The 14,389-nt window shown below is 42.7% G+C and overlaps 1 protein-coding gene across 1 annotated transcript in view; it reads left to right on the top strand.

Annotated features, from left to right (window-relative positions):
• Window positions 1-13,352, top strand: part of LOC115943808 (maestro heat-like repeat family member 5) — a 30,523-nt gene extending 17,171 nt beyond the window's left edge. The window contains exons 8-15 of the mRNA XM_081818918.1: window positions 79-238; window positions 758-810; window positions 5,739-5,855; window positions 9,309-9,431; window positions 9,786-9,938; window positions 11,370-11,449; window positions 12,050-12,185; window positions 13,239-13,352. Of these exons, the coding sequence (XP_081675044.1) occupies window positions 202-238; window positions 758-810; window positions 5,739-5,855; window positions 9,309-9,431; window positions 9,786-9,938; window positions 11,370-11,449; window positions 12,050-12,185; window positions 13,239-13,352 (813 nt within the window). The 5' untranslated portion in view covers window positions 79-201. The remainder of the gene's footprint in view (window positions 1-78; window positions 239-757; window positions 811-5,738; window positions 5,856-9,308; window positions 9,432-9,785; window positions 9,939-11,369; window positions 11,450-12,049; window positions 12,186-13,238) is intronic.
• Window positions 13,353-14,389: the final 1,037 nt, after the last annotated feature.

The following is a 14,389-nucleotide window of genomic DNA, read 5'->3' as shown; positions in this document are numbered from 1 at the left end:
ATGGGTTTGTTCTGATTTTCTTCCTTCTCTTCCCTTAAATCCTTTCTCTGCCTCCTGCTTGCTTCCCTTGTTTCTCAGATATTTTCCCTGGAGCCCTATAGAGAAAGGGAGTTTGGTGTAAGCTCTCTAAGGCTACTACATGCCCTGCATCCTATCACCTCCTTGGACCCCGTTATCAACTCGAATGTGGGCCAGCTGTGGATGAAGGAGATCCCCCAGATGTTGCAGATACTGGATGGTGAGGGGTTGGCTGTGAGGTGGGAAGAATGGAGCTGGGGCATTGGGGCAGACTCCAGAAGAGATGAAGTTCCGAGGTGCAGGATGGATCTTCCTTGGGGTGAGGAGAACCGGGACCAGTCTCTGTCTTTCTGAGATGCGGTTTGGATAGGTCTGCTTATTTGGACCATGTTCTGCACTGAGCAGATATGCAGCCCAGAGTTCTGTGACTCCAGAGTTCCCAGAACTCTCCTTCTTGTGGGCAGAGGTTCAGGAAAGAGTGTGGGCTTTGGAACCAGAGACCCAGGTTTGTATCCTTGCTCTAACACTTGCCAGCTGGGTATGTTTGACCTTTGAAAAGTTATACATTTCCTGGAGCCTCTGAAAAGAAGGGGGAACAATTATCTTGTAGGATCATGATGAAAATTAAATGAGAGGATGGGCACAAAGCCCTTAGAATAGCGTTCAAATGTTGGTTCTTTTTCCCTGGCCGGCCGGGGCCTTCTGGTCGGGCAGGTCCCTATACTCTCTTCTTTCCTAGATCACACTGAGGAGAACCTGGATCAGGAGGAGTGGGAGGACAGGCTGCTTCAGGTATGCACTCTAAGAGACATACCTTTCTCCACACTTGCCTTCCTTCCCCTCTTCAGGATCCTGAGGGAGAAGAGGCCCCACACCCCCTGAGACTGAGACATGATTGAGGGACCTCCCTACTCAAGAGAACCTCTTTGACTCCAGGATTGGAATGTGCACTATATGCTTGGGAGCAGAGGGGAGAGCTATTTACTTGGCTGGTTGGGGTTGGCCAGAAAAGCTTTCTCAAAGGTGGTCCACCATCTCAGTTCACTTAGGACTGCCCTGGTTTTAGCTCTAAAAGTCCAGCATACTAGGTAATGCCTCAGTCCTGGGCAAACTGGGAAGATCAGTCACTCTACAGACGAATGATTAAGTCTGGAAAGATGAGTAATCTGCCAGCTAAGCAGTAATTTGCCAGCTAAGCAGAGAAGCCGGTGCCTTAGGTCAGGTTTCATAGAAGCAGAGCCTAAGGTGGGGGTCCTTGTCAAGTGATTTGGCAAGAAAGTGCTCTCAGGAGAAGCTGTGATCAAGTAAAAGGAACAGGGTAGGAAGAGGAGAGGCTAAGCAAGGATGTGGGGAGACCTGGATGGAAACTACACCACAGAGTCTATCCTGCTAAGAGACAAGTGAGGGGGGCTTTTGTATTTCCCCACGCCTCCACCTCTCCATCACTGGTGCCAGGCTTCTATGGTTGGTATGGGGCAGGGATGGGAGAGAGAAGAATGTAACTCTCAGGCACCTCCAGGCAAAGAGACCCAAAAAGGCTTACAGGTGGGAACTGCTCACAATGGTGCCTGCAACCAGGGAAGGGAAGGAAACTTCGGCTCTGGACAAGGCTTGAAGAGCATCTGCTAGAGGAAGAAAAGGTGCCCATCTAGAGGGGGCTCTGGGGGAAAGTTGACACATTCATTGAACATCTGGTATACCTTGTTTGTCTACTGTGTCAGGCACTCTGTAAGCATTGGAGTAGATCAATGAACAAGACATACACACAATGACCAAGACATACAATGAACAAGACATAAAGCTCCTGAGCTTTATTCTCATTGGAGAGGAGAGGTTGGGGAGAGTTAAGAACTAACCAAACAAACACATAAACAAGATGACTAGTGATTGTGAGGAAGCTTTGAATCAAAGAAGCAGGATGGTGAGCTAGAGAGGAATTTAGGAGGTCAGGGAAGGCTCACTGAGACATGATCAGAAAGATGAGAGTGAGACAGCATTTTGAAGAGCCCAGGGAAGATTCCAGACAGGGGAAATGGGAAATATAGAAACCCTGAGGTAGGAAAGTGTTGAGTACATAAATACAGATATTACAAGGTAGACAGGGTAATGAATAGCAAGCAAGGATAAAGGCTACAGAAATTCAGAAGAGGGAGAGATATAGATTACTTTTATGATTATGCTATTTTAATTTTTAAATTATGCAAATTTAAGGAACTGGGTTTTTAAAAATATTTTTTAAAGATTTTATTTATTTATTTGAGAGAGAGAGAATGAGAGAGAGCACATGAGAGGGGTTAGGGTCAGAGGGAGAAGTAGACTCCCTGCCGAGCAGGGAGCCCGATGCGGGACTCGATCCAGGGACTCCAGGATCATGACCTGAGCCGAAGGCCATTGCTTAACCAACTGAGCCACCCAGGCACCCTGTTTTTATTTTTTTTCAAGTGAAGCTTTGTTATTAAAATTTATTTTTGTGTTTGGTTTTTTTTAACTTATTTTTTATTCAAGTATAACAAACATACAGCATTATATTAGTTTCAGATGTACAATATGGTGACTCAACAATTTTTTACATTTCTCGGTGCTCATCAAAATAAGTGTACTCTTAACCATCTGAGCCACCCAGGCGCCCAAAATAAGTGTACTCTTAAGTCCCCCTACCCACCTTCCCTCTGGCAACCACCAGTTTATTCTCTGTATTTAAGAGTCTGTTTTTTTGTTGGTCTCTTTTTTCTCTGTTCGTTTGTTTCATTTCTGAAATTCCACATATGAGTGAAATCATATCGTATTTGTCTTTCTGTATTTCACTTAGCATTATACCCTCTATATCCATCCATGCAGTTGCAGATGGCAAGATTTCATTCTTTTCATTGCTGAATAATATTGCATTCCACATCTTTATCCATTCATCTATCAATGGACTGGGTTGCTTCCATTTCTTGGCTATTGTAAATAATTCTGCAATAAGCATCAGGGTGCATATATCTTTTTGAATTAGTGTTTTCATTTTCTTTGTGTAAATACCCAGTAGTAAAATTGCTGGACGATGTGGTTAGTCTATCTTTAATTTTTTGAGGAATGTCTGTACTGTTTTCCACAGTGGCTGCCCCTGTTTGCATTCCCACCAACAGGACACAAGGGTTTCTTTTTCTCTCCATCCCCACAAACTCTTGTTATTTCTTGTTTTTTTTTTTTTTATTTTTTAGCCATTTTGACAGGTGTAAAATGATATCTCATTGTGGTTTTGATTTGCATTTTCCTGACAATTAGTGATGTTGAGCATCTTTTCATGTGTCTACTAGCCATCTATATGTCTTCTTTGGAAAGATGTCTATTCAGGTCCTTTGACCACTTTTTAATTGGATTATTTGCTTTTTTGGTGTTGAGTTGTATACATTTTTTATATATTTTAGATATTAGCTCCTTTTCAAATATATCATTTGCAAATATCTTCTCCCATTCAATAGGTTGCATTTTTGTTTTGTTGATGCTTTCCTTCACTGTGCAGAGCTTTTTATTTTGGTGTAGTCCCAATAGTTTAATTTTGCTTTTGTTTCCCTTGTCTGAGGAGACATATCTAAAAAAAATGTTTCTATGGCTGATGTCAAAGAAATTACTGCCTATGTTTTCTTTTAGGAATTTTATGGTTCCAAATGAAGACATTTATGTCTTCAATCCACTTTGAGTTTAGTTTTGTGTATGGTGGTAAGAAAATGGTTTATGGGCGCCTGGGTGGCTCAGTTGGTTAAGCAACTGCCTTCGGCTCAGATCATGATCCTGGAGTCCCAGGATCGAGTCCCGCATCGGGCTCCCTGCTCAGCGAGGAGCCTGCTTCTCCCTCTGACCCTCCCCCCTCTCATGTACTCTCTCTCATTCTCGCTCTCTCAAGTAAATAAATAAATCTTTAAAAAAAAAGAAAATGGTTTAGTTTCCTTCTTTTACACGTGGCTATCCAGTTTTCCCAACATCATTTGTTGAAAAGACTGTCTTTTTCCCATTGTATATTCTTGCTGCCTTTGTCTTAGATTAATTGACCATAAAACCGTGGGTTTGTTTCTGGACTCTCTATTCTGTTCCATTGATTTATGTGTCTATTTTTGTGCCAGTACCATACTGTTTTGATTACTACAGCTTTGTAGTAAAGTTTGAAATCTGGGATTGCTTTGTTCTTCTTTTTCATGATTGCTTTGGCGATTCAGGTTTTTTTTTGTTTGCTTTTTTGGTTGGTTTGTTTTTTGTGATTCCACAAATTTTAGGATTATTCTAGTTCTGTGAAAAATGCTGTTGGTGTTTTGATGGGGGTTCCATTAAGTTTGTAGATTGCTTTGAGTAGTATGGACATTTTAACAATATTGGTTGTTCCAATCCATGAGCATGGAATATCTTTCCATTTGTTTGTGTCATTATCCCAATATCAAAGTCAGATAAAGGCATTATAAAAAAAGAAAACCACAGGCCAATATCTCTGATGAACATAGATGCAAAAATGCTCAGCAAAATATTAGCAACCAGAATCTAAAATCATTCACCATGATCAAGTGGGATTTATTCCAGGGATGTGAGGGTGGTTCAATATTCACAAATTCATCAACATGATACATCACATCAATAAGAGAAAGGATAAAAACCATATGATCATCTCAATAGATGGGGACAAAGCATTTGAAAAGTACAATATCCATTCATGATAAAAACTCTCAACAAAGTAAGTTTAGAGAGAACATACCTCAACATAAGAAAAGCTATATATGAAAAACCCAGGGCGCCTGAGTGGCTCAGTTGGTTAAGCGACTGCCTTCGGCTCAGGTCATGATCCTGGAGTCCCGGGATCGAGTCCTGCATCGGGCTCCCTGCTCGGCGGGGAGTCTGCTTCTCCCTCTGACCTTCCTCCTTCTCATGCTCTCTGTCTCTCATTCTCTCTCTCTCAAATAAATAAATAAAATCTTTAAAAAAAAAAAAAAAGAAAAACCCACAGCTAACATCATACTCAATGGTGGAAAACTGAGAGCTTTTCCCCTAAGATCAAAAACAAGATAAGGATGTCCACTCTCACCACTCTTATTCAACATAGTACTGGAAATCCTAGCCACAGTGATCAGACAAGAAAAAGAAGTAAAACCCATCCAAGTTGGCAAGGAAGAAGTAAAACTTTCACTATTTGCAGATGACATGATATTATATACAGAATATCCTAAAACTCCACCAAACTGATAAATGAATTCAGTAAAGGGTACAACAATAATATACAGAAATCTGTTGCATTTCTTTACAGTTAATGAAGCATCAGAAAGAGAAATTAAGAAAATAATCTCATTTACAATTGCACCAAAAATCATAAAATACCTAGGGATAAACTTAACCAAGAAGGTGAAAGATCTGTGCTCTGAAAACTGTAAAACATTGATGTAAGGAACTTTTGATTTTCTAGCTGGAAATGGGAAGTATGTGGATCAGGGAAAGTTCCTAAAGGGATGATCCATACCCTAAGATGCCAAGAAATTAGAAATACAGCTTTCTCTTACCTCTAGCTTCAGCCCCTGCTCTATAGGATTACTGCCTTATCCAGATGCCCCCCAGAGAACAGGAGGGCCAGAGTGGTGGTTGGGGCAGTGGGGAAGGGTGCTGGCTGACAGTTTCAAAACCAGTTTGGGTAATGGCTATTCCCCAAGCTACCCTAACTTCATTCCAAGTTATGCATGACCCTGCCCTTTCACCTCTCCTAGGCTTTTCTATATAAATTCTTCGGATTTACCCTGCGGACCTCAAGGAATATGAAACTGGTGAAGATGATGCTCTCCTCCATCCTACAAGCTATCCATGAAGACCTGCAGGAGAGGGAGGTGAGGTGGAGGAACCGGCAAAGGGGAAACATTTTTCCTTTAAGAGGCAGGGTGATGAAGTAGTTAAAAGCTAAGACCTGGCAAGCTCGACAACCTGTTGGAATCCTAGGTCTGCCACTTTCTAACTGTGTGCCCTTGGGCAAGTTATTTACTATTATTATTTTATTTTCTGACTCATTTCAGGAAGTTGCAACCATGATGCACATTTACCCCTAAATACTTAAGGGTGTACTACCTAAAAATAATGATATTCCCTTACATAATCAAAGCACAGTGATCAAAATTAGGAAGTTAACATTGCTACAGTACTATTATCTAATTTATAGACCTGATCTGAAAATGGCCAATTGTCCTACCAATGTTTTTTTTTAGAGCAGAAGAAAAACATTTTTTTCTCCGGTCTGGGATCTAATTTAGAATCAAATAGTATGTTTAGTTATCATTTAGCTTTAATATTTTTAATCTGGAACAGTTCTCAGTTTCTATTTTTCATGATCTTGACACTTAAAAATGTATGGACCATTGATTCTGTAGAATGTAGCTCATTTTTTGTTTGTCTCATATTTCCTCATGATTACATTTAGATTATGTATTTTTGGTGGGAATACTATGGAACCTGTGTGTCATAGGATGGTTTTCAGGATTAAAAATATAAAAGCTCCTAGAACAATGCCTGGCACACAAGCACTCTCTAAGTGTTGCTTACTGGTAGAATTGGTGGCCGTGCTCTCAGGCATCCCCTCTCCAATGCCCCTTCCCTGCCAGATTCTCAGAGCATCCATCACCATCATGACTATCATCAGTTATTTACCAAGCCCAAGGTGCAAACAGTATCATTGAGGAGACAAACATATATAGGAAGAAAACAGCTGCAGCGCTCCACAGAATAGCCTTACTAAAGGCAACACGAATGGTCACAGAGACATATAGTGGCTGTTGGGGTTGGGGGTGAGGACTTCGGCTAGTTGGGTCTAGATTAGGAGGGAAGTGGGTATTCCCACTTGACATAATATTCCAAGATAAGAATTTTTGGGACCATGTCTACAGAACAGTCAGTGGCATAGTGGGACTGGAATACAGGGTTCTTTGACAGGGAGGTGAAAGTGACCTGTCTGCCAACACCTGGGGACAGATTGGATACAGAGATAAAGATTAAGAGGGCAGAGGATGTTCAGGATAGTTCCTGGGTTTCTGGCATGCTGGGAGGTGGTATCCTTCACTGAGATCAGGAATGCAGGACATAATGGGGAAGAAGATGATGCATTCAGTTTTGATGGGGAGAGTTTAGGGTGCTCCTGGTAGGGAGCCAGGTGGAGAGGCTCAGTATCCATGTAGATCTGGAACTCAGATCTGGGCTGGATGGCTGCATTTGGGAACAATTATATTTTCCCTGTTTGTAAAATGGGGTTGATAATATTTACCTTAAAGCTTTAGCATGAGGATCAGTGAGATAGCATGTGTAAGGCTGGTACAAACTAAGCATTAAATATTCTGATGATGTCAGTGATGATGATGATGATCAGGATGAGTGGAAGCCAAGGCTAAGGGATGGCATGGGAAGAGGGACAGACTAGATAGAACCCTCTTCTGATATTCAACTAGTCCCTGCTTTCTTTTTTTTTTTTAAAGATTGATTGATTTGTCAGAGAGAGAGCACAAGCAGGGGAAGCAGCAGGCAGAGGGAGAGGGAGAAGCAGACTCCCCACTGAGCAGGAACCCGATGCGGGACTCAATACCAGGACCCTGGGGCCATGACCTGAGCCGAAGGCAGATGCTTAGCAGGCTGAGCCACCCAGGCTCCCCGAGTCCTTGCTTTCTAACTAGGCAAAATTTTCCCTTCATCTACTTGGAGGCCAAAAGCCTACAAGTCCCATTAATATTTCATCCTTTCTAGAGGATCTGTTCCCTGGAACAACTGTAACTGTCCCTAGGTCCCCAGCACTCTGCCTCCTCTGCTGCAAAGTCTTAATGGCAGCCCATCCTGCACAAACAAGCCAGTTGACAAACAGTTGGCACCTGCCTCTCTGTGTTATATGTTCTTTTTTTTTTTTTTTTTTTTTTTTAAAGATTTTATTTATTTATTTGAGACAGAGAGAATGAGAGACAGAGAGCAGGAGAGGGGGGAGGGTCAGAGGGAGAAGCAGACTCCCTGCCGAGCAGGGAGCCCGATGCGGGACTCGATCCCGGGACTCCAGGACCATGACCTGAGCCGAAGGCAGTCGCTTAACCAACTGAGCCACTCAGGCGCCCCTGTGTTATATGTTCTTTTTGCTCTGTGCTGATATCCAGGTTGAGTAAGCTCTAGGAAGAGGCTTGGCTGACATTTAAGTCAAAGCGGCCTGCTATGAGGCAGAGGGATTTAAGTTAAAGACTGTTCCTGGCAAGAACTATAGAATCCCCAAGTTTCCCTTGCTCTTGGCCCCCACTCAGTCATCTCTTCCCACCGACAGCATTTTTCACTTAGTTGTCCTGCCACTATGTCCCACAAGACACATGCAGGGACTCCCTCCTTTCTCTCTCCCCAACTCTAGACAGGTCCCCTTTCCACCTGCCCATTTTGGTCAGTTTACTGCTGTTTCCTGTTCTCCTGGGTTAAGAATATTGGCATTCTCTGTATGTCTTCTCTCTTTTCCGTTTCCTCTGATTATCCATCCAATCCTGTTGATAATGTGCCTTGGTTTTGTTCTTCCCTCCTGTTCCCTCCTCACAACCTTTCTCTGAACTTCTAGTGCATATAAGTATACTCTATTCTGCAGTGTTAGATTTGATACTCCTAAGATTTTGCAAATATGTGACTCTAATTTTTCACAATCTGGGATAATTTGCTTCTTTTGTCCCCCCCATGCATTAAGCACCAAACAAATCTCTACTGAATTCATAGATGAATTCATATACATATGCAATGTCCCCACAGTTCACAAGCATTGTGCAGGGCATGGTTCTCCTCTGGTCCATGATACTCAGGAAAGGCTTTTCTGGATGTTGTCAATTAGTATGAAAAATACAAAAATCAGACTCTTTAATTTTGACAAGCCCTGTGCCTCTTTATCTATCTATCTATCTATCTATCTATCTATCTATCTATCTATCTATCTATCACCTAATCTATCTATCTGTCTTTTAGAGTTTTTTTTCATTATAAGTGTGCTCGTTAATCCCCATCCCCTATTCCCCCATCCCCCCACCCACTTCCCCTCTGGTAGTCATGAGTTTGTTCTCTATAGTTAAGAGTCTGTTTCTTGTAATTTGCTCCTTGAATTACTTCTTGCAAGGATGTTTGCTTCTCCATCTGGATTTTAAGTTGTTCAAGTCAGAGGAACCAAATTTTCCTTCCATTTCTTTTCTTTCCCTTTTCTCTCCCTTCTTCTCTCTAAATCCCGGGGTTTGGGAGAGCATAAAGGTGCCTGGATAACTCTTAGCTGTGGCGTGAGGTTGAGGCTATCCCCATTACAGGGCATTGCTGTGGCACTCAGTATTGTGTCCATGAAACATCTGAAGATGGTCCTGGACCAACTGCAAAGGTATAGTGCTATCCTCACTGACAAGGGCTCATCATTCATCCTCAAGCTAACGAAGGTGATGGCATTCCTGGGAACTCTGCCACCCTCCCACACAAAACCTTCTGAGGCATCCCCATCACTCAGACTCCCCACTTCTCTGAGGCCTTGTGACTCACCTATAAAGCTTCTATTTCCCTCTGACCAACTGTGGGGAAGTTTCATCCTCTTCTCCCTTTCCCATGTTCCCTTATGCCCATGCTTCAGGCCCTGGTATCATCAGCGGCATCTCCTTCCTCCCAGCTGTCCACCATTCCACAACCCCATCTTCCCTTCCGGGCCATCTAGCCAATCCATTCCTCCCTGAACCTCCATTCCCCCATCAGGCAAGGATAAGATGAAGAGAAGGCAAGTTTCCCCCTTCCTCTTACAGGAACATCAGCAAAGGCAATGGGGGCTGGTCTGTAACATCATCTACTTAAGCTATAGCAAGATTATTTTAGCGAGCAAGGGAGACATCTTCACGCACTTAGATGACATCCTGGCCGTGGTCCTGCAACACTACCGCAACTGCATTGTAGAAAAGGTACTTCCTGCTTACTCTCCTTCTCCAGTGTCCCATCCCTGCCTTCTTTACCCTTCCCCTCCATGAAAATGATGCCTGGCCTTGAATGGAACAAGGGGGTAGGGCTATTACAGTTACTTCAGGGGAGGTAAGGTGGGGGGGTCCCTAAATAATTTTCCTACCTTTGTCATTTGTCCAGAGCATGTGCCCCTAGGGTAGGAGAAGAAGACTTTCCCAAATCCTGTTCATTTACCATCTAACTAGACATCCTTTGGGAGAACTTATTTGGTAAAAAGACAACTTGAGAGATAAGGAAACTAGCTAGATCTATCCTAATTTAAGAGTAAATATGAGGTGGGAACTCCAGAACCAGGTTGGTAAGAGGGGTGGCCCCTTCCCCCATAAAGATGCCACAGGCTTTGCTTCCCTAAGCTGTCCTCAGAGGGAAGTTGCAAGATCTCAGCCTAGAGAAAGCTATAGAAGCCTTAGCTTTTCATCTCCCAGATTTTGTGTAGGTAGTTTTCCCTTGCCCCAGGATCATTCCTACGTTGGAAATCTCTAAGCATACTGGTTGGTTCAGGATAAGAACCTGAAGCTGGGGTGGGAGGATGGGTTAGCCTGGTGGTGGGTATTGAGGAGGGCACATTCTGCATGGAGCACTGGGTGTTATGCACAAACAATGAATCATGGAACACTTCATCTAAAACTAATGATGTAATGTATGGGGATTAACATAAGAATAAAAAAAAAAATCGCAAAAAAAAAAAAAAAAAAGAACCTGAAGCTGGAGTACCTGGATGCCCTGACCAAGCTAACAAACATCCTGAGCAGCCACCCCATGGCCTTTCAATTCAAGTTCCCTCAGAAGCTAGAAATTGTAACCTTCATGGTGCTAAGTACAACTCAGGAGGTTGGAGGTGGAAATGAACAGAGGAGGGAGGATGGGTCTTCATGGAAGCCGTTGGCAGTGCTCCTGGCCTTGGCCTGGAGGATAAAAGTCCAGATTTTCCAGTGTCCTTTTCCTACCTTTTCCTTTTTCCACCCTGAAGGTGGGTGTGAGTACTGTGGGGAAGGTATGGTTGGGAGTAGGACAGAAGTGCTGTCCTTGAGAGTTTTTGGAAATTCTAGGTTCCGGTTTCTTATGAATACAGTCTGGGGTAGGAGGAGGGGGAGGAAGACAAAAAAAATATGTTCACATGGGCGCCTGGGTGGCTCAGTTGGTTAAGCGACTGCCTTCGGCTCAGGTCATGATCCCAGGGTCCTGGAATCGAGTCCCACATCGGGCTCCCTGCTCTGCGGGGAGCCTGCTTCTCCCTCTCCCACTCCCCCTGCTTGTGTTCCCTCTCTCGCTGTGTCTCTCTCTATCAAATAAATAAATAAAATCTTTAAAAAAAAAAATATGTTCACATCCTCTTTGTCTCTGGGGTGGGGGGTGGGGTGGGTGTATTACAGGAGTTAATCAGGGAGGAGCCATTGAGTTCCATCTCCAGCTCCATTAGGCTGAGGGCAATGAACATCATCAGTGACTTCAGGTAATGATGTTCCAGCTACTCTGTCTTCCTTGCTCTGACTGGATTTCAGTTCTTTATATCCTAGTCTGTCCCCACCTCACTTTCTCCCTCTGCTTCTAGGAATAGGGGGCCCCAGGCAGTAGTAGACATCTACTGGACAATGTCTGCCACCTCCTTTAACCAAGATTTTTTAGATGGGATTTTTGGAGCAGCTGGCAGAGACCACCTCTCCCATTTTCACAGGCACTTGCTGTTGCTTCTGGTCCAGGCTTTCTTCTGCTTTCAGGGCTGTCCCTGACTAAATACCTACATATCTATCACTGACCATTTCCCCCATTCCCTCAAAATATCTGGGGAGCCAAAAAGTAATGTATCATCTCAAAATATCAGTACCCTTTCCTGTAATAGTTCCTCTTTCCCTTTGTCCCTTTCTTTCCATTTTCCTGGAATTTTAAAACTTTGCTAGTTTCCTCCTTTTCTTCTTTTGTTACTTTTTCTTCTGGTAACTTCTTACTACCACCTGTCCCTCTGTCTCCACCATCTCTCTCTGTACCTTCCTCAGCTGTTATTCCTGGCCATTACTGTATTGTTACATATTTGCTACTTCCTCCTGGATCTTAGGAAGCTCCGTCCCCTCATAGAAGTAGAAGAAAGAGCAGAGCTACTCCGAACATGCCGTAAGAGTGTGCTCTGCCTGCCACCTACAGAAATTTTGCAGAAGGAGGCATCCAGTTCCCAGGAGGCCCACACCACTGTGGTAATTAACTCTTTGATGTTTGTCTCTTTGTATTCAGTTTTTACTTTTGAGAGGATGAGAAGTATAGGTTTGGCAGTTACAGGTAAGGCTCTTCCACCTTCGTTGATAAAAATACAATCATTTGAAGAGGTTACTAGGTCATATAGTCTGAATGCAACTCATGAGATGTACTTCCTTCTTGAGAGCATGCATTGATTACTGCTGTCACACTTTAATATTCTGGCCCAGAGGTGAACACGCAGTTCTTTAATTTTTAACTGTTGTACAACTGAAACCAGACTGAAAGGTTTAACATGATTTTACTAAAGGCCCATGGGTAAATAAGTTTAGAGAGTCCCAGGGGCAAGAGAGCTGAATCCATTTCCCACAGGGCCTATAGTGTTTCCTTGAGGGAAGGAAGAATGATTCACTTTTCTAATTTGCATTTGTATGTTTAATTCTTAGGAATTCTTTCATGTTCTCTGATTACTCCTTTATCTTGATTGGTTGTTCTTGTTTTATTGATGCCACAATCTCCTGATTTTTTGAGGATATTAATAAGAATTAAAAAAAATAAAAGTTTCTATTTACTGAATTAGTTTTTTTTAGGGTCAGTTGGTCTGTTTGTTTATTTGGGCCTTTTCATCAGCTGTCTGGTGGTCCTTCTTTGTCAGTTCATATTTATTTATGTTATGAAGGAAGGACTGGTACATACAGAGAAGGCTGAGGTGGGTTTCCTCTGGTTGTATCCCCATGAGGCCTTCCTCAATGTGGGTCTGGTTAGGGAGGGAAGGTATTTTGACAGGATTTGCCCATGTTTGGGGTAAACTGGGAACTCCCAGTCCACTAGGACAAACTGCACATCAGGCAGATATTTGTGCTCTGCTGAAAACAACAGAGGAATTTGTTTAAGTTAATAGCAGGCAAGTGGCACTTGAAATGTTAGGGGGAAACTTGTGGAGCAGAATTTCTCAAGGAAAGCTTCCTGGGAGAGCTAGAGCACGGAGCTAAGTTTAGAAGGAGGGATGGGGCCGACATCTCAGCAACTCTTTGAGTTCTCTCTTCTCCCCTCAGGATTTGTTCAGGGAGACCCTGCAATCCCTTCTAAGGCTAATGGAGACACTTACTGTTGAGATGCCCTCTCGGATCCAGCACTCGTTTCCTGACTTATTAATTTTATCTTTTTGATTTTCGTTATTCTGACAGGTGTGAGGTGATATCTCATTGTACTTTTAATTTGCATTTCCCTGATGATGAGTGATTTTAACATCTTTTTGTGTTTGGAGGTCAGTGGGAAGGAGCCCCTGAAATTGGTATATTGGTTTCCTAGGGCTGCTGTAACAAAGTGTCACAACTGAGTGGCTTCAAACAACAGAAATATATTCTCTCACAGTTGTAAATGCTGGAAGTCCAAAATCAAGGTATCAGCAGGGTTGGTTCCTACTGGAAGCTCTGAAGGAGAATCTGTTCCATGCATCTCTCCTAGCCTCTGGTGATTCCTGGCAGCCCGTGGTGTCCCTTGGTTTATAGACATACCATTTCACATATGAGTGAAATCATGTGGTATTTGTCTTTGGCTGAATTATTTTGCTTAGTATTATATGCTCTAGATCCATCCATGGTGTTACAAATAGCAAGATTTCATTCTTTTTTTACAGCTGAATAATATTTCACTCTGTGTGTGTGTGTGTGTATGTGTGTTTATCTCATATTTTCTTTATCCATTCATCTATCAGTGGACACTTGGGCTGCTTCCATAATTTGGCTATTGTAAATAATGCTGCAATAAATATAGGGTGCATATAACCTTTCAAATTAGTGTTTTTATATTTTTGGGGTAAATACCCAGTAGTGTGATTACTGGATCATAGGGGAGTTCTATTTTTAATTTTTTTGAGGAAACTTCATGCTGTTTTCTACAGTGGCTGCACAGTTTGCATTCCCACCAACTGTACTCAAGGGTTCCTTTTGTCTACATCCTCACCAACACTTTGTTGTCTTATCTTTTTTTATTATTTTATGTTAATCACCATACATTACATCATTAGTTTTTGATGTAGTGTTCCATGATTGTTTGCGTATAACACCCAGTGCTCCATTCAGTACGTGCCCTCTTTAATACCCATCACCAGGCTAACCCATCCCCCCACCCCCTCCCCTCTAGAACCCTCAGTTTGTTTCTCAGAGTCCATAGTCTCTCATGGTTCGTCTCCCCCTCCGATATC

This window comes from Leptonychotes weddellii, chromosome 5 (assembly GCF_054177405.1).
Source record: "Leptonychotes weddellii isolate Sample4059 chromosome 5, ASM5417740v2, whole genome shotgun sequence".
In the NCBI taxonomy this organism is placed as follows: Eukaryota; Metazoa; Chordata; class Mammalia; order Carnivora; family Phocidae; genus Leptonychotes; species Leptonychotes weddellii.
Note: the sequence above shows the minus strand (reverse complement) of the source record. Positions and strands in the feature narration are given on the sequence as shown.